The sequence below is a fragment of the Muscardinus avellanarius genome (assembly GCF_963383645.1).
Source record: "Muscardinus avellanarius genome assembly, chromosome: 3".
Taxonomy (NCBI): domain Eukaryota; kingdom Metazoa; phylum Chordata; class Mammalia; order Rodentia; family Gliridae; genus Muscardinus; species Muscardinus avellanarius.
This window is the reverse complement of record NC_137788.1, coordinates 121,074,031-121,098,693: the sequence shown is the minus strand read 5'-3', so window position 1 is coordinate 121,098,693 and position 24,663 is coordinate 121,074,031. Positions and strand designations below refer to the sequence as shown.

The 24,663-nt window shown below is 48.9% G+C and overlaps 1 protein-coding gene across 1 annotated transcript; it reads right to left on the bottom strand.

The window, feature by feature from the left end:
• Positions 1 to 886: 886 nt before the first annotated feature.
• Positions 887 to 23,645, bottom strand: ACP6 (acid phosphatase 6, lysophosphatidic; the record flags this gene model as incomplete). The annotated part of the gene is made up of 10 exons (XM_080691162.1): positions 887 to 1,030; positions 1,835 to 2,000; positions 3,973 to 4,068; positions 7,296 to 7,396; positions 9,540 to 9,672; positions 10,822 to 10,909; positions 14,864 to 14,943; positions 15,265 to 15,395; positions 15,492 to 15,620; positions 23,454 to 23,645. 10 exons carry the CDS (start codon positions 23,643 to 23,645, stop codon positions 887 to 889), a joined length of 1,260 nt encoding a protein of 419 aa, XP_080547288.1.
• Positions 23,646 to 24,663: the final 1,018 nt, after the last annotated feature.

Genomic DNA, 24,663 nt, shown 5'->3' with positions numbered 1-24,663 from the left:
TCCCCGATTTTGCAGCTGTCAATATAAAGCTGGCAGGAAGTAGAGAGGCGTTTGTGACGGAGTTCTCTCAGAGAGGTAAAGAGATGGGTGGCCTGAAATCAGGGGAGGCTCCGAACTGGTCCTAGGGAGAATGGGAACATCGACAAGGACGCAGGGGAACAGCGATCCCCAGCCCTGTCCCCAACCTTGGGCTTATCTTTGACCTACACACAATACCCTTTCCTCCTTGCTACCTGGCCAACTCCTACTCGCCTTTCTCGCCCAGATCGAGATAGAAGTCCCCAGTTTACTTGCCTTTCCCACTGAACTCAAACAACTTGAGGGCGAAACTCTTTTTAAACCTTTTTAACTACCACTGCTTGTTAGGGGTTAAATAAATGTTAATTTAGGGTAGAAGAACTGAAGTCCCAAACTGACGGTTCTTTTCTTTCTTTTGCTTTTGTACTGAGGATTAATTCCAGGGGCATTCTACCCCTAAGCTACACCCCTGGCCCTTTTAATTTTTTATTTTGAAACAGGGTCTCACTCAGTTGCTGAGGTGGGGCTCCATCCTGCAATACTCCTGTCTCAGCCTCCCAAGCCTTGGGATTATAGGCACGCACCGCCATGCCTAGCCCCAAACTAACGCAATTCTAAAAGGGTCATAAGGTCCCCGGCCTGAACCACGAGCAGATGCTCTGACCTGAAAAATGCAGCCAAGAGGTACGGGAAAATCCCTTTGGTCGCAACATGACACCTTTTTCTTCCAGAAAGAGATACTATACCTACAGGAAGGAAACAACCTTCCCTTAAGACCTTAAATCTTGGCGAGGGCCCCAAATACACGAAGCTGGAGGCGCGGTGGGAAGGCATTTTATTTAGAAATCAACGGGCTGATATAAACCAGTCACTCTCTGTTTCCAAGTTCCGCTCCCTGGGCTTGGGAGCAGAGCGTGTGATACTTCTCTGGGCTTACGGCGTAAATGGACAGGGTGTCCAAGAACTTGTCCAGCGGACAGAGCTTGTCGGGGCAACCTCTTGGCACCTGTTCCTGTGGAAGAGACACAGCTCAGCAAGTACATGGAGGAGCCCAACCTTCGGGTGTCTTCAGTTGAGCCTGGCAGTCTGAGAGGTTCTAACTCAAGTGGTATGCGCATGCACACATGCAACAGCCAAAAAGGCTACTACTTAATCAGCTTTCAACATCAAAAGCACTGCATACAAGCCAAGCGTGACGGCATGCACCTATAATTCCAGTACTGGGAGGCTGGGACAGGAGGATTATAGGTTCGAGGCCAGCCTCAGCAACTCAGGGAGACCCTCGGCAACTTAGCAAGACGCTGTTTCAAAATAAAAAATGAAAAGACTGGGGGGAGAGCTCAGAGGTAGAATTGCCCTGGGTTCTATCCTCAGTACCAAAAAATAAAAATAAATAAATAAAAAAGCACTTAGTGCTACTAAAAGCCACTTGAGAAACGTTTGTTGAACTGACTGGGAAGACACAGCCAAGTTATACTCAACAGTGACACGCCTGCGACGTCAAGGATGCCAATGGTGCACACCGCCCTCCAAACACCACGGCTCCCAGCCAGGCTGGCGCGTTCTGGCAGACACCGAGGAGAAGGGCAGGAGGGCGGCCCTGTTCCTACGAGTGTAACAGACCGAGGGCCAAGTCTCACCTTGCGCCACATGTCAAGTGTGCTCTGGCCCTGGGCATAGCTGGGAGTCACCCTGCAGGCCTCTGAGAGCTGAGGGGCCTGTGGAGACGGCACAGGGCCGCAGCAGGGAGACTTGGTGCTTAGTGGGTCGATGGCACCGGGGGAGGGTGCCTGGCCACCACACGGGCCCACCTTACCTCCCCTTGGTAATAGAGCTGCACAAACCACTCCTTCGATTTCTGATGCTGGTAGAGTTCCAGGGTCAGGTCAGCAGCAAACGGGGGCCACTTGTGGTCAAAAATCCCCAGGGCCATTAGGAGAGGTATGAGAGCCATGTCGTGAGTTGCATAGAGGTACAGCTTTCTGCAAGAAGGAAAACAGTTCTACATGATGCCTTGCCCTGGACTCTGGAGGCCAGGACACTGCCTGCCTCCTTTTATACTTCTATTGGTACAGTATAGCCCCACATCATCACGTGATAGTGACACACACACACACACACACACACACACACACACACACACACACACACGCACTTGGTGGTGCCTGCCTCTCTTGAAACAGACAGTGGGGAGAACGCCGACTCCTACGCCCTGTGTCTCCATGGGGAGGTCCACTAGAGGAACTCTCTCCGCCTCCCTATACCCACTCACACCTCCTGAGGAGTTCCAAGGAAGAGACTGAGCGTGTAGCTCAGATCCTGCCTCTCCTCTCTAGGTCTCGCCAGCCCGTGGTGAACGCTCTCCTCACTCCCAGCCATAGAATGCGCTTAGTAGGATGAGCTCCACTTCTTATTAGAAAAGCTCAGAGTTTTGAAGAATCAAGTTCATTTCAAAGGAATATTAATAATAGGCCAGTTTGGTCCTCAATGTAGTCTCCAAATGGCTTAACATGTAATAACAATGCCACTGTAATCTACATTTGCTTGACACCAGCCTCCACCTCTTGGGAACGATAGAGGACTTCATTTATTGACCCCCCAAATTAGAAGACTAACACTGGACCCTGTCGTATTCTACAGCTGCTAGGCAGAGTGGCAAGGAGGCAAAAGGCAGAAAGGAACGCAGTGTCCCGCTGCGGAGGGTAGGGAAGGGCATTCACCTGATTTGTGACTATTTATCTTCACCCAGAGTTCCTGATTGTTTCTGTTTCAACTCACCATTTCCTGGACCTCCTACACTTGTAAATTTCTAGCAGTATAATCTCTCTCCAGAAGGGAGCCTACATCAGTGTTTCTCCAATGTTAGAGTACATACAAACTACCAGGAGATCTTTGTGTGGGGGTCAGTACTAGAGACTGAACTCAGGGACATTCTACCTTTGGGCTTTATCCGCAGCCCTTGTTATTTATTTATTGATTGATTGATTGATTGATTGATTGATTTGAGAGTCTCACTAAGTTGCTGAGGCTGGTCTTGGGCCTGTGATCCTCCTGTCTCAGCCTCCCAAGTACTGGGATTACAGGCCTGCAACCACACCTGGCTCTGGGTGGGTCTTTAATTGTTGTTGTTTTTTTTTTTTGTACTGGACATTGAACCCAGCAGCATTCTACCTCTGAGCCATGCCCCCAGCCCTATTTTTTACTCTTTATTTTGAAACAGGGTCTCACTGAGTTGCAGAGGGCCTAAGGAGCTGAGGATGACCATGAGTAGTAGTCCTCCTGTCTCGGCCTCCCGATGCTGAGATTACAAGTGTGTGCCACCATGCTAGGCTGGGGGTGGGTCTTTTTAAAAGGCAGAGTATCTAACAAGCTCCCGGTGACAGTAAAGTCGCCTGCAGATCACACTGCTCCTCAAGTGCCTAGGACACACACATCCCAATCTGAGCCCCTAACCCGGGGCTCTAGGAGCCAGGAAGTGGCCAGACGCTCCTGAGACATCTCCGACATTTTAAAATAACTTATGGTATCACACCTTCCATACAGTGAATGGAGGTGTTTAGACTAAGCCTAGTAAGCAGTAACCTTTTTATTTGAACTATTAAAATAGCCCAGTACTTGGGAGGCTGAGATAGGAGGAACACAGGTTCGAGACAACCCTCAGCAACTTAGCAAGGCACTCAGCAATTTAGCAAGTACTGTTTCAAAATAAAAAATAAAAAGAGCTTGGGGTAGAGCTCAGAGGTAGAATGCCCCTGGGTTCAGTCCCCAGTAAACACACACACACACACACACCATGGTAGGAAGGCTGCAGGAGGAAAAAGGAACTTGTCGGGGACTTGCGGCCTCTGCAACATCTGCCCTCAGCCACTGATAGCTGGTTCTTGCGCCCTGCGAGGAAGCCTTTCCCCGGGGCCACTGGTTGAGACGCACAAAGCAAAGTGGCCGTGCCAGTACCTGGTCTTGCTGGGCGGAGTGGCAGGATCCGTGGCTTTCAGCAGATTGCCCTCCAGGAGGTGTAGAAATGGGCCCACTGCCATCTGAAGACTTTTCCTATGAAAAACAAGCGAGTTAAGCACCCAGCGTGCCCTGGGCACTCAGGGATGAGCCTGGTTCTGCCCTTCAGGACCGCAGGAGCCCGACCAGGTGGAGCTGAGCAAAAGACAAGGAATGAACACAGGAGGGAAAGCCAGGGGCAGGCAGGAGGAGACCGGTGCACATGGGAAGGTTTCCTGAACAAGGACTTCCACACCAAAGGCTGGTACAGACCAGCGGAGAGCAGAGCAGAGCAGGAGGGGCCGGGAGGTGTGGGAGTGGTAAGGGGATAGATTGTGAAGAGCCTAGCTTTGAGGAATAAAAAAAATATAAAGTTGAGAAGGACAGGAGTAACGACCTCCAGAAGTCCAACACGCCCTTAGAAAACCAGCCAGATGGAGCAGCATTCTAAACGGCCTGCCCTATGCTCCTTCTGGACTTGGATCACAGGGCATTTCTTTGTATCTTATTTCGGTGACTTACTGCAAAGAATCAGAGGTAGTGCTCCCTGGTGGGCTCTGTGGCTACACTATTTTCTTTCTTCTTTTTTTTTTTTCTTTCACTGTTCAAGGTTTATTTGGTATTTTAGTTGGTATGACACTTAGTTGCATTATTCCTAAGTAGGTCTTGTTTTTACAGTATGTGGCAATGTATACACTACTGATACATATAAAACACAAAATAAAATCCTTTGGAACAGTTATGCACAAGACACTCAGTCCTGGACTTAGGATCCCAGGAGTTGCCTGACTGGGAAGAAAAGCTGGGTGAGGCACGTTTGGTGAAGTTATGCTGCACATCTGGTTCCAAGGGCGACTGGAGCCCGTGAACACCGGCAGTGGGGTCTCAGCGGCGGTGGAACTACCTCACACTAGCCAGTTCGGGACTACACAAGCTAAGTACCATCCAGCATCAGGTCACAGCTCAGGGCTTTTTGAACCACTCCTATTTCTGACTGTAGGAAATTGGTGTTTCCCCCAGGTGATCATAATACTACTGCTTTGGTCACAGGTGAAAGGACAACATACACAACCACCAACTAAAATCCTGCCGTCGCCGAGAAAGCGAAGTGGCCTGACACGAAAGCCTTTAAAACTGCAGCTCCTTCTGGAGCCCTGAAGCGTGTCTGCGCTCTTCTTCAGGCGGGCCTCCTCCTCAGGAGTCAGGGTCACCTTCACGACATCCGAGATTCCGTTCTGTCCCAAGATGCAAGGGACGCTAAGGAAGATGTCATCCTTTATTCCATAGAGACCCTTAATCATGGTAGAAATTGGATGCACCCGCCTTTTCTTTCTTCTTTGACTTAAAATTTTTTTTTTATGACACCAGGGATTGAACCCAGGGGCATTCTACCTCGCCAAGTTGCTGGGGCTGGCTTCAAACCTGTGATTCTATCTTAGCCTCCCAAGTACTGGAATTTCAGGTATGCACCACGATGCTTATTCCCAGCACCATTTAGTTTCTTTCTTTTTTTTGGAGGGGGGGGGGTACTGTGGATTCAACCCAGGGGCATTCTATCTCTGAGCCACACATCCAGCCCTATTTTTTATTTTGAAACAAGGTCTAAGCTGCTGAGGCTGACTGCAAACCTGTGATTCTCCAGTCTCAGCCTCCCAAATCCTGGGATTACAGGTGTGAAGCACCACACCCAGTAACTCTGATTTCTGAGACAGTCTCAGTAAGTTAGCACGTACCCTCTTGTCCCAGGCTCCCAAGCACTAAGACTGCAGGTGTGCGCCACCGCTGCTCAAAGCACGCTCCCTCTCAGGAGTGAGCAAAGCAGGAAGGCAGAGGCTGGCAAGTGGCAAAGCTTCTGCGTCTGTGTGCGCCTCTCAGTTTTATCAGAGATACCAACGACAGCAGCACTTCTGGAAGTCCTGCGCCCACTCAGAGACAAGGGTAGCAAGGCTCCACGACTCGTCCTTATGCGCAGTGGCTGGTAGACTGCCGTGTTGCAGCAATGACGTGGGGCAGGCAGGCAGCCGACGCTGCCTGTGACAAATAAACCTCCAGAAGAATGTGTGAGGCTAAACCAAGTTAGACCCTGAGGCTGCGACCATTGGTCCTTACAGAAACATCAGTTTTATGAAACCAGGGCTATTTGGAAGGGAAAGGATGCTAGATCAGATTAGGTGACAGTAAAATCCACGGTGCCTGCCGGCTTTGTAAAGGTTCATTGGAACACAGCTGCGCCCTTTGCTTGCATACAGCTGTTTCATGTTATACGGGCAATAGAAATGGCATGGCCCACAGAGCCAAAAGTCCTTCATAAATATGTGGGTGTGTGAACTGGGAAAAGGGAGGCAGCCAGTAACAGGCTGAGTCTTGCGGGGCCACCTGCTGAGCAGCAAAGGGAAGCCAGCAAGTCCCGGGGAGAGGCAGACACGGAGTGGCTTCTGGGCACCCTAGGCTGGCGCCCAAGGGGATGTTCTGGCTAGGCACAGCCAGCGAGGTTGGGCAGGGGATGCTCGGCAGGGCTCTTACTCTTATGCAACAGACGGTGCAAATTCTTGAAATGTTAGCTGCCCCAGCACCCACTGCCACACACACACACACACACACACACACACAGACACAGAGTTTCCCAGGACTATTCTGCTATTTCCTATCTCCTCCCCTCTACTAAGTCACCAATTCTGAGTACAAGCTGAATGCTTTTAATCAGTCAGGAAAGGGAGGGCTCAGAAACATGGTATGAGAGGACACCCTACATTCTGGTAGTCAGGAAAGAGGCTGGAGGAAACCCAGACAGAGCAAACCCAGGACTGCTGGTCAGAGGAACTGGGTCCAGGTCCTGGCTCTGCTCCATGCTAGCTGGGCCAAGGCAAGGCGGCTGACCTCTCTCAGACCCAGGCTATTTATTTACGTCTGAGATAATGACACCTACTTTGCAGTGAGAATGGGAAACGGATTTGTAAACCGCACCATGATGAATAAAGTGAGAATAATTATTCTTCCTTCGGTTCCCCTACCCAAACCCTCTGGATCTCAAAGCAAAGAAAGAAGTGAGTGGTTAAGAGACCCTCGCGGGGTGACGGCTCCTGGTTCTGGCAGGTGGTCTCGGCAGGTCACCACCTAGCTCAGCAGCGTGCGGACTTGGGAGCCAGCAGAGTGGGGTCCAGCAGTCCCTTCACAGCGATGCCTGCTGGCTGGTGGGTGTCGGCTGGCCTGAGGGGCCCTTCTTCCCGGCCCTCCAGGGTCTGAGCAAGCGTGATGTCTTGCCAGTTTAGCTAACGTGCCCTCACCTGTCTTCCCACTGCAGGATGTATAGGGCTGTGTCCACAGCTCTCTGTTCAATCACCTGTGCAAATCTCTTCAGCAGGGGGCAGCTCGGGAGGCTGTGTACCTGAAACGACCACAGGCACAATTTTAGGAAGACATGCTTCTGGCCAACTGCACGTGGCAGCTGGTTGGCTCCCATGGCACCTGCCTCTTCCTGGGGAGGGCGGAACAGCTCAAAAACCTATGTCCTTGAGGCCCTCTGAAACTACATATTCCTAGAAATTTGAAGGCCTAGAATTTTAAAAATTGTTTTTCCTCCCTTTCTGATGGCTCCCATGCACTCCAACTCGTTTGTTTTTTGTGGTACTAAGGACTAAACCCAGGGGTGTTAACACCTCTGAGCTATATATACTCCTAGCTCTCCTTGTTTTTTTTTTTTTTTTTTTTTTTGGTGGTACTGGGGTTCCTGGAAGCCCTTCTACCTCTGGGCTACGCTCCCAGACCTATTTTATATTTTTGAAACAGGGTCTCTTACGCCAGCGCGGCTGGCTTCGAACCTGCGCGATCCTCCTGTCTCCGCCTCCCAAGCGCGGGGATTACAAGCGTGCGCCACCACGCCCGGCCCTCCCTCCTTGTTTTTTTAAATTTTGAAACAGGGTCTAAGTTGCAGAGGACCTTGCTAAATTGCTGAGGCTGGCAGTAAACCTGCAATCCTCCTGTTTCAGCCTCCCAAGTACTAAGATTACAAGCATGTACCACTATGCCCGGCTCCCAGCCCTGTTTTATTTTTTATTTTGAAATAGGCTCTCACTAAGTTGCCTAGGACCTTGCTACATTGTTGAGGCTGGCCTTGAACCTGTGATCTTCCTGTCCTAGCTTCCCAGGCAGTGGAATTACAGGTATGCACCAATACACCAGACTTAATTTTTTTTTTTTTTTTTTTATGGTACTGGGGTTCCTGGAAGCCCTTCTACCTCCGGGCTACACTCCCAGACCTATTTTATACTTTTTATTTGGAAACATGGTCTCTTAAGCCAGTGTGGCTGACTTCAAACCTGCGCGATCTTCCTGTCTCTACTTCCCAAGCGCGGGGATTACAAGCGTGCACCACCACGCCCGGCTAAATTGTTATTCTTTAACTTAAAAAAAAAATCCAGACATGGTGGCACATGTCAATAATCTCAGTATTTGGGAGGCTGAGACAGGAGGATTGCAGGTTCAAAGCCAGTTTCAGTAACTCAGGCTCTCAGAAACTTAGTGAGACCCTGTTATAAAACAAAAAATAAAGAAAGGAACTAGAGTGTAGCTCTGAGGTAGAAGGCCCTTGGGTTCCACCCCCAGTTCCCCAGTCAGTAAGAGCCGAGGAGAGTAGCACACACCTGTGATCCCAGTACTTGAGAGGCTGAGACGGGATGACAGGCCTGAGACTTAGCCTCAGCAACTTAGTCCCCAAGCAAGACCCTGTTTAAAAATCAAAAGTAAAAAAGGGTTGGGGATAGAGCTCAGAGATAGAATTCTGGGTTCTACTCCCAGGACCAAAATACAAGGCAAGGAATTCACAAATTTCCTCTTGACTTTCATTTCCCCTAGAATGACTTCTACAAAGTATGCCATCCAAAACTTTACAGGGATCCTTGCCTTATAACCTCAAGCTTATTTACACACGAGCACAAGGGACATTTCCACATCCGGACAACACTGTCCTTTTCACAAGGGAAGGCCAGAAGATCCACACTGCCTCTGGGAATCTGGCTTTTGAATCCAGAAAAATATTCCCCATTGTGTAATCTCCTTTATGTATTTATTACATAAAAACAAAGCTTCCCTGGCTAGATGAATTTGAGAAAAAGAGATCTAAAGATTAAGTAGATTTATTATGAGCAGCTCAGATTTTTATAATACGCTGAAATGCATATACTTTTGAAAAAGTGATAAAGAGGAACTCCAAAAATCTTAGACCCTAATGGATGCTAAATAAAAAATTGACACCTAGAAGCGGAGCCTTTTTTCCTACTCCTCACCCGCCCTATCCCTGTTTTTGTAACACACACACTCACATCTCAGGTATTCTGAGGGGCACACTGCAAAAATCGGACATAGAGTTAAATGTCTGTGTTACTGGGTGAGGAGCCTTGGATTTTTCCTGTCCCTCAGCGCCCAAGGGCACGGTCCCCAAGTCCTACCTGTCCTCAAGTCCTATCACAGCTGCCCACAAACCAGAGGGCTCCTCCCACTTCTCCACCCCGTTCTAAGTCAGGACCACCCACCTGCTCGGCAGCCACGTTGTCCAGGAGAGCGAGGAAGTCCGTCTCAACACTACTGGCAATGCCCATTTCTTCCTTCAGCTTCTTCAAGTCCTCTGAGATTCCTGGCTGCAAAGTAGCAGCCTCCTTCCGTCCTCTGCCGAGAGAGAGAAAAAAAATCCCTTATATTATAGAGCAATCGACAGTCTACAAAATGTGTTTTGTTTGACCCTGGAGATCTCACTTAATTCTTGCACTACCCAGTGGGGTTAGTTAGTGGGTTAGTTAGTGGGTTAGTTATGGGTTTGGTTTCCATTTTCTAGATGAGTCAGGTAAGGTGCCAAGAGGTCAAATGACTTGTAAGTTAGCAAGAATCAGGAGTGGGACAAAAGGCTAGACTTTCTTTTTTTTTTAGTCCTGGGGATTGAACCTGGGCATTCTACCTCCAAGCCATACCTCCAACTCTTTTTACTTTTTACTCTGAAACAGGGTCTCACTAAGTTGCTGAGGCTGGCCTCGAATTTTTTTATTTTTTTGGTGGTACTGGGGTTCCTAGAAGCCCTTCTACCTCCGGGCTACACTCCCAGACCTATTTTTATATTTTTATTTGGAAACAGGGTCTCTTAAGCCAGCACGGCTGGCTTCGAACCTGTGCGATCCTCCTGTCTCCGCCTCCCAAGCGCGGGGATTACAAGCGTGCGCCACCACGCCCGGCATCGAATTTGCAATCTTCCTGTCTCAACCTCCCAAGTGCTATGGTTATAGGTGTACACTACTGCACTTGGCTTAGCATTTCTATTGTGCCAAAAACAATGAGTAGTCCAGATCTGTGTGAAAACAGTGTTCTCTTTCTTCTATGGAATGCAAGTTCAGCCCAGAAGTCCCTGAGGACTACGATGTGTCACCAGCCCAAACCAGTCTACCCTTCAGGGCACACACTGGTCAGAGAAGGGACATGTTCTGTGCTTGCATACCTGGACTTGCTGTCTGGCTCCATCGTCTTCTACGTAACCCACTGGTGTCCACATCTCCCCCACTTGAGAGCCCAGAGTTGCCAGGAGGATAACATTTAAGGCAAAGCCCCACTCACACTGAAATGTCATCTGCCTGGCTAAGCTCGTGACTCTGCCTGGATTCCCTGCCTGCACCGTGAGCCTGCCTCCGTGCAAAGCACCCAGCTTCCTGGACAGCTGGGGCTGGGCTTAAGTGTGATTCAACTGCCCCCATCCCTCACCTGCCCCAGAGGGTGAGTCAGGTGGGCCTTCAGGCAGGGTCTGTCTCCAAGTGAGAACCTGGGGGCAGTTACCTGATTCTCTGCCTCAGGCCCTGGCAGCCTTGATAGTTGGGATACAGGACTTCAGAGCCGGCCTCGTCAGTGTGGATGACAACGGGTCCTGGAAGCACAGCAGGAGGGGCTTCAGCTTGACTTCCCAGCACCCCACCTCCACTTCCCCTCCTCCTTCCCCTCCTGCTCCTCCTCCTGTTACAGACAAAGCTGCTCCGTGAGGCAGTTCACAAGGCCACTCCGTAAGGACAGCAAACGCCTCCGCATGCCCTGGCCCTGCCAACTGGAGCTCCCCTACAGCCTGGGCATTGCAGGAGGCAAGCAGCAGCCTTGCTCTGTCTGGCACATGCCCTCCTCCTGGGCCACAAATCGACCAGAGCAGGTACAGACCTGCCCAGACCTAAATGCCTGTTCCAAACTGAGTGAGGAGTTCCTGAATGCTCTTACGCAGGGCTTCCCTGACCCACCCCAAGGCCCTGCCTCAGAGCACTGCTGGCACTTGGGTGTTCTCATCGACAATGGGCTATCCCTAACTTGTTCGAGACTGAGCTATTTTCTTGCTTCCCAAAGTTCAATCCCCTACGCCGTATCAGTGAGTTAGAATAGTAGAAAGGGGAAGGGTGGCTGCTGCAAGACTGCAAATCCTCTCAGACCCCACACCTTACCCCAAACAGAAGCTGGCCTTCTAGACGAACCAGTGGGAGCCAAATATTAGACACCACTGTTTCTTGTATCGCTGCTGCTCAGCATTCACAAGTATCTTTGTCTTCTCCTGGCCATGCCCAAAGCTCACCTTCCTGTGCGCTGCTCTGTGCCAGAAAGTGGGAGGGCCTGTGGCACGTTCTCCTTCCACTGAGCTCAAGAAACTGCTGCCACGAGCTGCACTTTAGAATTCATGGAGGCCAATCCACAGAGTAATCAGGTAAGTCTCAGTCCCAAAGAGCTATTTGCCCAAACAAATTCCTGACAGTCAGAAGCCCAGGACTTCAAAAATGCTCCAGCACCTTTACTACAGTATTAGAATTCAGACACTTTTTGGTCTGGACAGAAGGAGAGCAGGCTGAAAGTCCTGAGAGTTAAGTCCCGAATCCGCAACTAACCAGCGGGGCCAACTTGGGAAGTCACTTCACCTAAATAATTCAAACAAGTGACGCTCTAAAAGCAATTTTCTGTATTTTCTAAAGCAGTGGGATTCCCCTACCCTGCAACACTGCTGCATAAAATGGTAAAGTGCTAGCTGGGCGCGGTGACGCACGCTTGTAATCCCCGCGCTTGGGAGGCTGAGACAGGAGGATCGCGCAGGTTCGAAGCCAGCCTCAGCTACTTAGTGAGGCTCTCAGCAACTTAGTGAGACCCTGTTTCCAAATAAAATAGAAAATAGGTCTGGGAGTATACCTCAGTAGTAGAAAGCCTCTGGATTCCACCCCTAGTACCACAAATACAAAATAAATAAATAAATACAATAGTAAAGTGCTGATGTCAACTGGGCGTGGTAGTACACACTTATAATCCTAGTACTTGGGAGGCTGAGACAGGAAGATCACAGGTTTGCCACCAGCCTCAGCAACTTACTTAATGAGGTCCTCTTCAACTCTGTAAGACCATGTTTCAAAATAAGGAATAAAAAACAGGGCTGGGTGTAGTTCAGAGGTAGAATGCCTCTGGGTTCAATCACTAATGCCACAAAAAAGAAAAAAAACAATGTTCACAAAGTGAGGGTCCAAATCACAGCCCACTACCTTGTTCCATTCCCCTACTTTCCTGAAGTTCCCGCAACCCCTCTAAAGAATTCTGGGGTTCTGCAGACAATGCTGTGAAAAGAATACACCAAACCACAGAGGCCCATCCCTGTCTACCTGCGGATTCTCAGATACTCAGCTGAGTATCAGGTGAAGGGTACAAGTTCTGAGACCAGACTATCAGAGTTTGAAGCCCGCTTACACCATTTTCCAGTTTTGAGTACATGGGCAAGTCATTCGGCCTCTCTCTGACATATTCCTCTCTTTCTGTTTTTTTCCCCTTGATTTATTTATTTTATTGTGGTACTGGGGATTCAATCCAAGGGCATTCCATCTCTGAGCTACACCCCCAGCCCTTTTTTATTTTTTATTTTTACAGAGAGTCTAAGTTGCTGAGGCTGTTCTCAAACCTACGACCTTCCTATCTCAATCTCCCAAGTACTGGTATTATACGTGTATGCCAGTTTACTCAGCTTTCATCTCAGTTCTCTTATTTGTAAAAGGGGACAATGACATTTGACCTCACAGGGTTATCACAAGAATTAAATAATGTATGTAAAGTTAGAATGTTTGGTCTATACTAAATCTTTTTTGGAGGGAGGGTGGCACTGGGATGGAACTCAGGGGCACTCTACCTCTGAGTTATGCCCCCAACCCTATTTTTATTTTTTCTTTTGAAACAGGGTCTAAATCGCTGAGGCTGGCTGGGGACCTGCAATTCTCTTTCCTCCGCCTCCCAAGTACTAAGATTACACACTTGGCTCTGAATCCTTTAACTCTTGGAATAATAGTTACTATTCAAATTAAACCTATAACAAAAGCAGTAACACTGTAACCTTAAATATTCTATCTGCTTGCTATTCCTGTCTGAATACTAGAACTAGAGCTTAAGGTAAATAAGACACGCTTGAGTAGATACTCGATATTTACTGAATGAATGAATGACCGACCAAACAGGGCAGGCAGACTAGCTTCCCATGCAGCCCAGTTCTCTGTGGCTTACACATAACCTTCTGGCACTTCTCTAGGGTTTTATTTCTAAAGCGATACCACTATTGCACCATGTTCATTAATGGTGGCACTCTGTGAGGTTCCGTGAGCCCTTCAAGTCCCTTGATTCTGGAAAAGGCACAGAAGTAGCTGTGACCGAAGTCAAACTGAGTCCATGCTGCAGGGCCCTGTGTGGGGAGCTGTTATCCCCACTGAGGACGCGGGGGCAGCCTCAGTGAGCGCCTGTCTCTAGAAAGGGAGCCACCAAGAAGCATCTTCCCTCCTCAGTCACTCCTGTGGTTCTGGGAAGAGGAATTTGCCTATTTGAAACTAAGTAAGTGAAGAGCTTTCAGGAGAGCAGGCATTCTGTTCTTAAAATCAAGGGCTCCCAGCCAGGTGTGGTTGCGCACGCTTGTAATCCCAGCATTCGGGAGGCTGGAGGATCGCGGTTCGCGGACAGCCTCAGCTACTTAGTGAGGCCCTCTGCAACTCAGTGAGACCCTGTTTCAAAATAAAGAATAAAAAATAGGGCAGGGGGTGTAGCTTGGAGGTCGAATGCCCCTGGGTTCCATCCCCAGACCCACAAAAAAAAAAAAAAAAAAAAAATCAAGGGCTCCCAAGAAATAAGGGGCAGCGCGTCCCGTTCACTTTATGTTCACTAGACACACACATACATTTGTGTTTAGCAGCGCCAGCCCGCTCAGGGCAAGGCCAGTCCCCTCTGACCTGAAGGTTCATTATTTACACATTTTAAAAAGTCAGATGGATATTTTGTTTCTATTTGAGATACTTCTAAAGAAGCTGAACAAAATAACAGGAGCCTTCACTCTATGGCACCATTTAGTCATTTAATACTGGCAAGGTCTTGATGATCTGAAACTCAGACCGGCGATTAGATGTAAATTCAAATCAACTGCAAACCACAAGAGGCAGCCTCAAGTGATGGCCACAGGACCCAGGAAGGAAAAGAGATGCAGGCCCTGGCGGCAAAACCTTTGTGAGTTGTTGCCTACAACATCCGCGGGTTGAATATCAAAATCCAAGCCTGGGGTGAAGAGAACACTTGCTAATACCATCATCTGTTATTAATCCATGCTGTGGCTGCCCACCAAGATCAGAGCTGTGCTAGCAGTGCCGCGCCCAGGCCAGGGTGCCTCCTGCCCTCTGTTAATGCCTTCTGCGTGCACAGAAGCCCGGGGCCAGCAGGCAGGAGCCCGGAAGAGCTACTGCAGGAGAGGAGTCAGGGGGAAAGGCACCGTGAACGAGAGGAGGGCTTTGGAGGCAAGAAGAAAGGGCTCCTTGGGGTGGGGCCGACTCCCAGGCCCAACACAAACCTTCCTTCTGACGCTGGAAGAGCCCGGCCAGCAAACAGCGAGTAGACTCCAGATTCCGAAACATGTTAGTGGAACGGACGCTGGGAGGAAAAGGCAGGGGAGCTCCAGCAGGGAACTCTGGGTCACAGGAGCTCTACCTTACTCCACGGGCGCCAGGCGTCCTCCAAGACCACGAAGGGCTCGTGGCACTCGCAGAGTGCTTTGCCCCCAAGGGGCTCAAAAGGCAGTGAATGTGACCTCTACCGACCACCTGGCCACAGGATCCCACGACACAGGGTAACTGCATCCGACAAGTTGTCCCCCAAACCAGCGTGGGCAACAGTGGGAGCCGCCTGGGGGGCAGGTTTCCTCAGGCTCAAGACCTTAAATTAGGGGTGACATCTCCTTGGCTGGTGACTCACAAGACCTCCTGCGGGTTGAAGGCCGGCGAGATGAAGGGGGTGTCCTCCACGTAGTTCTTCCTCAGCCGCTCTCCCAGGGCAAACATCTGCTGCATGCCCACCCTGGTCAGCTGCCCAGCAAACATGCCTCCCTGCAGTGGGGAGAAGAGAGAGAAGATCGGACACCCGCTGAACTCGCCCAGAGAGAAGCGGCGTCTGCCCACCCCAGGGCAGGAGAGCAGGCTCACCTTCAGGGTGGTCTTGTGGTACAGAGAGTCGTAGGGAGAATGTGGCTTCGGACCACCAGCTAGATTGGTGACCGTGTAATCAAACTGAGTTTGGGGTGGGACCTCTAATAGCTGGGTGTTCCACTCCACCTGTTGTGACCATAAAAAAAACAACACGTTAAAAAAAAAAGGTTCTTGCCGGGCGTGGTGGCGCACGCTTGCAATCCCTGCACTTGGAGGGCTGACAGGAGGCAATCGCACAGGTTCAGAGCCAGCCTCAGCTACTTAGTGAGGGTCTCAGCAACTTTGTGAGACCCTGTTTCCAAATAAAATAGAAAATAGGTCTGGGAGTATAACCCGGAGGTAGAAAGCCTCTGGATTCCACCCCCAGTACCACCCCTTCCCCCAAAAAAGGTCCTTAGCTGGGCCTGGTGGCACACGCTTGTAATCCCAGCATTTGGGAGGCTGAGACTAGAGGACTGCAGTTAGCGGATGGCCTCAGCTACTTAGTGAGGCTCTTTGCAACTCAGTGAGACCCTGTTTCCAAAAAAAGAATAAAAAATAGGGCAGGGGATATAGCTTGGAGGTCGAATGCCCCTGCGTTCCATCCCCAGACTCACAAAAAAAAAAAAAAAAAGAAGAAAAAAAAAAAGGTTCTTGAAACTCACAGAAGTAACATCAAGTAGCTCTTGCCAACATGACTGTTAACTGACACTAGGCCCAGGAAGGGTGGGAAGAAGCTTTGACTCTACCCTAATTCAAGGGAAAAATGGCCAGGTGCAATGAATGGCCCACACCTCTAATCCCCCACACTGGGAGGCTGAGACAGGAGGAAAACAGGTTTACCATCAGTCCCAGCAATGTAGCGAGACTCTCGGCGAGCTGGGAAGACCCTGCCTCAAAATAAAAATTTTAAAATGGGCTAGGGCAGCAAGGCATGGTGGCGCACGCTTGTGATCCCAGTACTTGGGAGGCTGAGACAGGAGGATCACAGGTTCATAGCCAGCCTCAGCTACTTAGGCCCTCTGCAACTTAGTGAGACCCTATTTCAAAATAAAGAATAAAAAATAGGGCTGGGGGTGTAACTCAGAGGTAGAATGCCGAGTTCAATCCCCAGTTCCGGAGGGGGGAAAAAAAAGGGCTGAGGGTATAGCTCAAAAGTAGAATGCCCTTGGTTCAATCCCCATTACCAAAAATGCACTAATACTTCAAGGGCCGCTCTCACACCAACCCTACACTGCAGTAAAGAGGAACAGTGACCAGAATGCCTGACATGGGAATGACTGGTGAATGAATGAAATATGGCTGGGTGACTACATCTGTAAGAATTTCCAAGGATCCACCTGCAGGTTTCCATGCCCGCCCGCCAAGAGACTAGGCTTTCCGTCCCTCGTAAGTGCCACGTGTTTCCCTTCCTGTCCGGCAAATTCTGAAACAAGCAGCTGTCACCCAAGCCTCTGCTTCTTCCTCATTTTCTTATCCCTTGCAGTTATCTGGCTCCTGCTCTAGTTGTACCATCATGGTTTCAAAACATCCCAAGTGGCCACGGGTCTCAGAGCTCCAACTCCCCAGAAGACTCACTCACTGAGCCTGCAATCCCATCAACCAGCTCCTCCCCCCAATGTCTTTCATCTCCCTTGATGCCAGATTCTCCGCTCCATCCACCCCCACCCCGTTCTGGGCCAAGCCTACGGCTGGCTAGAAAAAAAATGGCACTGCCAAAGGATTCTCTGTTATCTTACAGTTAGACTGCAAACCTCAAGACCACAGCCAAAAGATACTATCTTCCTTCTTTCACAGTTCAGATCCTCTAACCTCCTGGGAGAAAACCCTGCCAGGGTTCAGAGCTCCCCCAGCACCCTCCACCACTTCTCCCCGCCCTACACACAACCAACCACACACCTTTGTCTCCTTTAGCACCATCTTCACACCTCTCAACCATCATGTGTTTCTGCCTGGAATATTTTCTCCTTATATCTGGAGAGCTGCATTCATTCCCTAAGACTCAACAACCCCAGCCACACTCCAAGCTTATGAAGCAGCCCAGTGGCTCTCTTGGGTAGCCTTTACCAAACTGGACAAGAAGAGTTCCTTTACTGGTCTGTCCTGTTCAATAGGTTTGGCTTCCTGAGAACAGAGACTGGGTCATGTACTGACCTCTATGTTCCGACTGCCCCACAAGGGCCAGTCACAGAGTTGGTACAATTAATAGCTCTGACAATTTTGCCAGATGCTGTAGCAGATACTGAGCTTGAAGTAACTTGATTCTGCTTTTCCTGGGTTTCAGGTAGTAGGAAACAAGCTCTGAATGTAGATAACAGCAATGCCACAATAAGAGTGGGTATGAGCCAGGCATGGTGGTGCACACTTGTAATCCCAGTACTTGGGAGGCTGAGACAGGAAAACTGAGGTTCCCTGCCAGCCTCAGCTACTTAGTGAGGCCCTCTGCAACTTAATGAACCTCTGTTTCAAAAGAAAGAATAAAAAATAGGGCTAGGGGTGTGGCTCAGAGGTAGAATGTCCCTGGGTTCAATCCCCAGTGCCACCAAAAAAAAAAAAAAAAGAGTGGGTATGTGCTATAAGAAACTATAGGAAGCCCATCATAGTTCAAAGGCAAGAAAGACCTTCTCTGGCTGGGGATTCGGGAAAGGTCTCATAGAAGAAATAGCATATGAGCCAGGCATGGTGGCACACGCTTGTAATCCCAGTACTTAGGAGGCTGAGACAGGAGGATCACAGTTCATGGCCAGCCTCAGCTACTCAGTGAAGCCCTCCGCAACTTAGTAAGACTCTGTTTCAAAATGAAGACTAAAAAATAAGGCTGGGGGTGCAGCTTGGAGGTAGAATGCCCCTGGATTCAATCCCCAGTAGTGCAAGTAGAAAGAAGAGAGGGGGGGGGGAGCGCGTGCGAGAGCACGCGAGAGCGCGCGCGCAAAGAAAGGAAGGGCAGGTGGGCATTATGAAGCAATGAAACAGGGCAGGACACTGTGGTGGTACATGCCTATAATCCCAGTACTTGGGAGGCTGAGACAGAGATTGTAGGTTTGAGACCATCCTCAGCGATTCAGCAAAGACCCTGTTTCAAAAAAAAAAAAAAATTAAAAAGGGCTGGAGGTATAACTCAGGGGTAGAATGCCCCTGGTTTGATCCCCAGTATATAAAAAAAAAACAAAAACAGAAATAAATGGTATATGAATAGTATTTAGACAAGCAAAGACCTGGACTTGTAAGAGGTAGACAGGAAGAGAGGGTGATATTCAGAATCCCAAGAATAGCTAGAAATCTATAGTAAAGTGGAAATGGAGAAGAATGTACACAGAAAAGAAATGGCTTAGTTCTCAACCTGGCAATGGCTTTTAAGCTCTTTAAGTAGCAAGTGCCAAACAAAGTTAAATTTTAGATTTGTACATACAAAGGCAAAACCCGGAGTTTCTCTAGTTGAAGAATGGAAACCCAGAGCCCCAGCCGCTCGGCACCCGCTGGCGGATGGCTCTGCACCTTACTTCAGAGGCCACCAGTTTATACCAGAGCTGGGATGAGAAGACCAGATACAGAAAACCAATTTTGCATTGTCTGCAAGAGCCTACTTGAGCACATAGGGTTTCATCTAAGGCAGTAGAAATAAAAGAGGGAGCTGTAAACCAGGCATGGTGGCCCACATCTGTAATCCCAGTATTTGGGAGACTGAGACAGGAGGATTGCAGGTTCAAGGCCAGCCTGAGCAAGTAGTGAGAATCTCAGCAAACTAGAGAGACCCTGCTTCAAACCCATATATATATATACACAGCTCAGAGGTAAAATTCCCCTGGGTTCAGTATCAAAAATAAAAAAGAAAATAAAAAAGAAGACGTAGACGTAAGACATTTGAATTAGACTAGTGAAGAGCGAAAATAAAAGCTTTATTTGGGAGTTTGGTTGGTAGGCAAAGAAAAAAGAACAAAGAAAAGAACTACTTTGAATCTGAGACTGTGTGCCTGCTATAGAGGATAGAGAGGTGCTCTTGGACTAAAGCTAAGACAAAGACAGAGAACAGCTGGAAAGCCGAGCTCAGTGTGGTCATTTTAAGTAAGAGATCCGTCCCACAAGCACCCAGTACTCTCCATGGTTCCCATAATTAAAATCTACCCTGTCTCTCTCCTTCACATCAGACTCCTCGAAAGCTGAGACTCGATTATGCATCCTAGCAAGTCCAGTCTAGCCCAAGGTCAGACATGTAAGTCTACAGGACCATTTAGCCTCACTAAGAAATCTCCTCCTGTTAGGAACATTCAACAATAGAAACCTCCTGCTTCCCCCCGAACACAACACCTGAGGTCCAAGTTATGTCAAGCCTACACATTTTCAGACTTTTCAAGTACAGATGACAAATCAGTTTCATATATGGGGAATCCACCTTACAGACATACTCATTCTGGTTCCTGTGTTCAGCTTCTGACTTAATGGTAAAGACCAACCTAGTAATTTCACTTGTTTTCTTTATACCCCATCTCCAAAAAAGCAGCTTAACGTAGATGCTAGCAATGCCTACCATGCAGTAAGAGAACACATTCAAAATAGGCAAGAAAGACAAAGGCAAACATGCACAGGGAAAAACAAATACAGTAGTAAGCTTCCTAAAAATGGACACCCAACGGATCTATAGACTAATCATGGGTGGGCCACAGAGCTGGCACTAAGCTTTCTGGCTTTTACATAAAGGAGAAACTTGATCAGCGCGACAAGCTTAAAGATAAAAGCCAGCCAACTCGTTCCAGAGAAGTACACCACTTCTAATGCTAACAGACAAATTCCCCCCGAGGGTCCTCCTAAAGAGGAGAGTAATACAACCAACGAACACTTTCCAGTAGTCACAGCAATGAGTTCTGTGTGATCGTTTCTCCCAATTCCCTCAACACAGAACGATAATACCTCACCAGAGCACATTTCAGGGAAGGCAACTCTATACCGGGATCAATATGTTACATCCTAGGTAAAAGAAAAAATCTACATAAAAGAAAACAAGAGCCAGGCGTGGTGGCCCACACTTGTAATTCCAGCATTCAGGAGGCTGAGACAGGAGGATTGTGGTTGGCAGACAGCCTTGGCTATTAAGGGAGGCCCTTAGCAACTCAGTAAGACCCTGTTTCAAAAGAAAGAATAAAAATAAAGAATAAAAAATAGCTCTGAGGTAGAATGCCCCAGGCCAGCAAAATAAATAAATAGATAAATAAAATAAAACAAAAGCCTTACAGGAATACATTTTGGAATACAGCAACAATTTTAAGCCTTGGTTACACACTAGTGTCACAGACATTTTCTAAAACATCACTGATGCCTAAACCCATCCTGGGATCATGGCATGTGGATTATCCTGGGGCAGAGTCTATACTTTTCAGTGATTTAGTCCAGATCATTCTAAAGTTTATCAAAAAAAGTTTTTACGATATCTGGATCTCCTGAGTCAAAATCATTCTCTGGGAGGAAGACCCAGGTATCCCCAGCTGAGTTCAATGGTCTACTAAGGTTAAGAACCACCAATTCAGAAGAATGAATGGACCTACTGAAAGGTTCATCATATAATGCTTCCTGAATACCACTTTTCTCAGCTGAGCTTTGGCTAATTAAGCAACATAGCATAACACTTCCCAGTTCATTCTTCTTGTCAAATAAGGACCAAGCTGCCTCGTAACAAAGGAGCAGGGGTAGGTTGGACTATATAAAAACAGAGGACCCTGCCTGTTGGGGCCATATTGCCATTGTCTGGAAGAGAGCTAAAGGAAGCCCGAAGGCAGGGCTACATCTTTTCTTTAGAAAGTGTACTTGGACCTACTCTAATGATTAGAAAAATGGACAATCAAGTACCATAAGTTTATTTCCCAAGCACAATCTTTTAGCAAGAAGGGCTAAACCAATAGCTACTCAAGCCATAAGAAAACAACTTGATAAGTCTAGTTTTAAACAGTACTACATTCTAAGGATTTGTAAAAATAAATGAAATAATTTGTCACATATGTTTATCTACATACCAGTCAGAAACCAGGAAACCAGTACCAAAGGCAATTTCAGGTTAGAAAATGTTGCTAGGCAGTCCCATCTGATGATAATTAATAGCAAAACCAGAAAGATTAGAAAGTCCCAATAACCATGCCTCGTCAGATTAGATAATTGAAAAGAACCTGCATGATGATATCCAGAAACAAGACACAGAAGGCTAATGACATTCACCCAAGGCTACCCTGAAAGGGAGTTGGTTCCTCCTCTGGCTTGCATGCAACCAATGTTGTTGTTTTATTGTGTGTGTGTGTGTGTGTGTGTGTGTGTGTGTGTGTGTGTTTTATTGGGATTTGAGTGCAGGGCCATTCTATCTCTGACCTACACTCCCAGCCCTATTTTTTATTGCTTATTTTGAAACAGGGTCTCACTAATTTGTGGAAGGCCTTACTAAGAAGCTGAGGCTGGCAGCAAACCTGTGATGATGCTATACTTGGGATCCCAGCCTCCGAGGTACTGGGATTACAAGCATGCACCACCATGCTCAACATAACCAATGACTTTTAAAGACTCTACCTAAGATCTGCAGAGTATGAACAGGCAGAAAGGTATTGTGTCTCCTCTCACTGCAAAATGAGGCCATGAAATCAGATGCTCCACGCTGCAGAGATGAATGAAGCCGGTATGTTAAGCAACAACAAGCCCTTCCACCACCACATCAGAGGACAGCCATCACAAACCCGCCGGCCCATCTTCTTCCAGGCCCTTCAGAAAGTACATATATGATATGTACTAGATCCAAGTCAAGACAGTCACACTTGTATTCTCTGCTACCACTGATAACTTTGTCTTTAACATGAATCCTATTTCTTTCTAGCCCTTCTGCAGCAAGAGTAAATGGAAAAGAATGGGAGTGGGAGTGCACATGATAGGCTGTGTGTGTACAAAATAAGGAAAATTTGGTGATTTCATGTTAAAAGGCCAGGTAAGGGAATGAAAAAGGTTAAAGCATCAAAAAGAAAGGAAATTCCAGTATCAGAGAGAAAACTAAAACAGCCATTTGAATGAGGTGCCTGCCAAAATATATGTATTTGAGACATACCTTAGAGGTTTGATTTCTTGAGTGGTCAGCTTTGAAAATCGGATTTCTGGTTGTACAATGTCAAGACACAACCCTCACTGTTTCCAACTACGATCATAGACCATACGGCAATTATGATCATACAGGTCTAGTACAGGGTTAAGACAACCTGTGTGACCTGCTCCAATAGGAACCTGTAACACCAACCATACAAAAGCACTCCGCGATTAACTGTGACACTTGGGGGTCTCGGGTTTCTGGAATTCTTCACATTCTGGAAGGCAGGCCATTAAATAATAATTATTCTTTTTATTGGAATTGTTTGTGCTTTCCGAAGTTACTTCCGAAGTTAACCAGGCAGAATTGAAGACATCCCACAGGCTGGTCAATTTCCTTTTCTTTTCTTTCTTTTTCTACCACAAATCCCTTCCTCTATAGATTAGAAGCCTGAAATGTAGGAGAACCCTAAGACACAACACTTGTTACCAATAAGCCTTCATGCGATTTCAAATCGCCTCCAGCAAACTCTGAGAAAAAGTGGTTGTAAAATCTGTTCGAAAGGGCAAAGCCTACCGTTTGCACTGTGACCCCATTTGAGGTGGTTCCTGTTACAAAGGCCCAGGAAACCGTGACAACCCTCAAGGCAGTGGCACACAAGTGCGTGCACCCGCCCCGGTCCTCAAGTTCACCCAGACGGGGAGAAATGCCGAATCTCCGGTCCTTCGGCGCTCCTGCTGCATCAGAATCTGCATTTCGGCGCGATCCCCAGGCATCTTAACAGCTTCACTGCAGCCCCGGGTGAGGTTGGAGGTTGGAGCCTGGAGGATCCGGGCCACGGGACCATGGGGCCCGGAGGGACAGGACGGGGGGGCCACCGGCCGGGCTCGGGGGGCCGCCCAGCCCCCTCCCCGGCCCGCCGCGCGGCCTCTCACCTGCTCCTCCAGCGGGAGCGGCTTGAGCGGGCTGCGCGCCCCGTGCCGGAACGCCACCTGCACCAGCTTCAGCTCCAGCGGGCTGCGGCCGTCCTGCGGCTCGGCCGGGGCGGGCCGGCGCTGGTGGGCGCAGTAGGCCAGCGAGGCGAGGACGCCCACCGGGGCCCAGGCGCGCGCGCGCAGGCCCGCCATGGAGGCGCCGGGCGGCCGGGGCTGCGAGTCCTCCGCGGGCGGCCCGGCGCATCCGAGCGGGCGAGGGCTCCGGACTCCGACCCGGGCGCCGCCTGACCTTCCAACCCGCGAGCCCAGTCCCCGGGCTCCTCGGCGGCAGCCGGCGCCAAGCACCAACCACTCGACCCTACTTTTTCTTAAACTCGTTCCTGCCCACCTACTTTTCCTCCCGGGACGGTCCCAAGAGGGTCCGCGCAGAGGATCAAGGGAAAACGAGTCCCGCGGAGCCGCCCGCTGCAGAGGCTCAGGCCGGGCGGACTACAACTCCCAGAGGGCTACGCGCCCTCCCGCCCCGCGTCCCCAGCCCGCCCCGGCCGGCAGCTTCTCTGCGCGCCTCGCTGAGGGGCTGCGGAGCCAGAGCTCGCCGGATGGAAGTGGGTGGAGTAGTTCAAACTTGGTTTTGAGTGTAGCCGACTTTCCTAAGGTCCTGGAAGTGGGGTTGCCGAAGCCAAGAGCCAAGAGCCAAGACAACAGTATCAGTTGCGAAGCTCCGCCCCTTCCCTGTTGAAAATTATCAGGGGTAAATCTTCTCAATCACGGAGAACCTCCAAGCTCCGTTGTGTTTCCTTACATCCAGAGTATTCTCGTGGAAAAATTTCAGGCCTTGTCTGCAGCTGCCCCAGGGACTGAGAACAAATCATTCACTCAGAAAAGTTCCAGCCTTTCCCCCTGCTTGTCTGGTACTGCTGATTAGAGTCAACCTAAACCTGAGTACGCAGCTCTTTACAACAGGACACAATCTAGAAATTTCTGTGTCCACGTCAAAGTACAAGCCAAGCGGAGAGGAGAGGCATGTGTGGACCCACGTTTCTTAATTCTCAATTCTGCCCTTGGGTAAAACTGGGACAGAGAGAAAGACAACCCTGAACTGACTCTAAACTCTGTTCATCCAACTGGAAGGTTCTGAATGTATTCCCTGGGAAGGAGAATCCTTTGGCACACTGCACATTGTTGAATTCTTTCTCCATGGCCTGGCCCA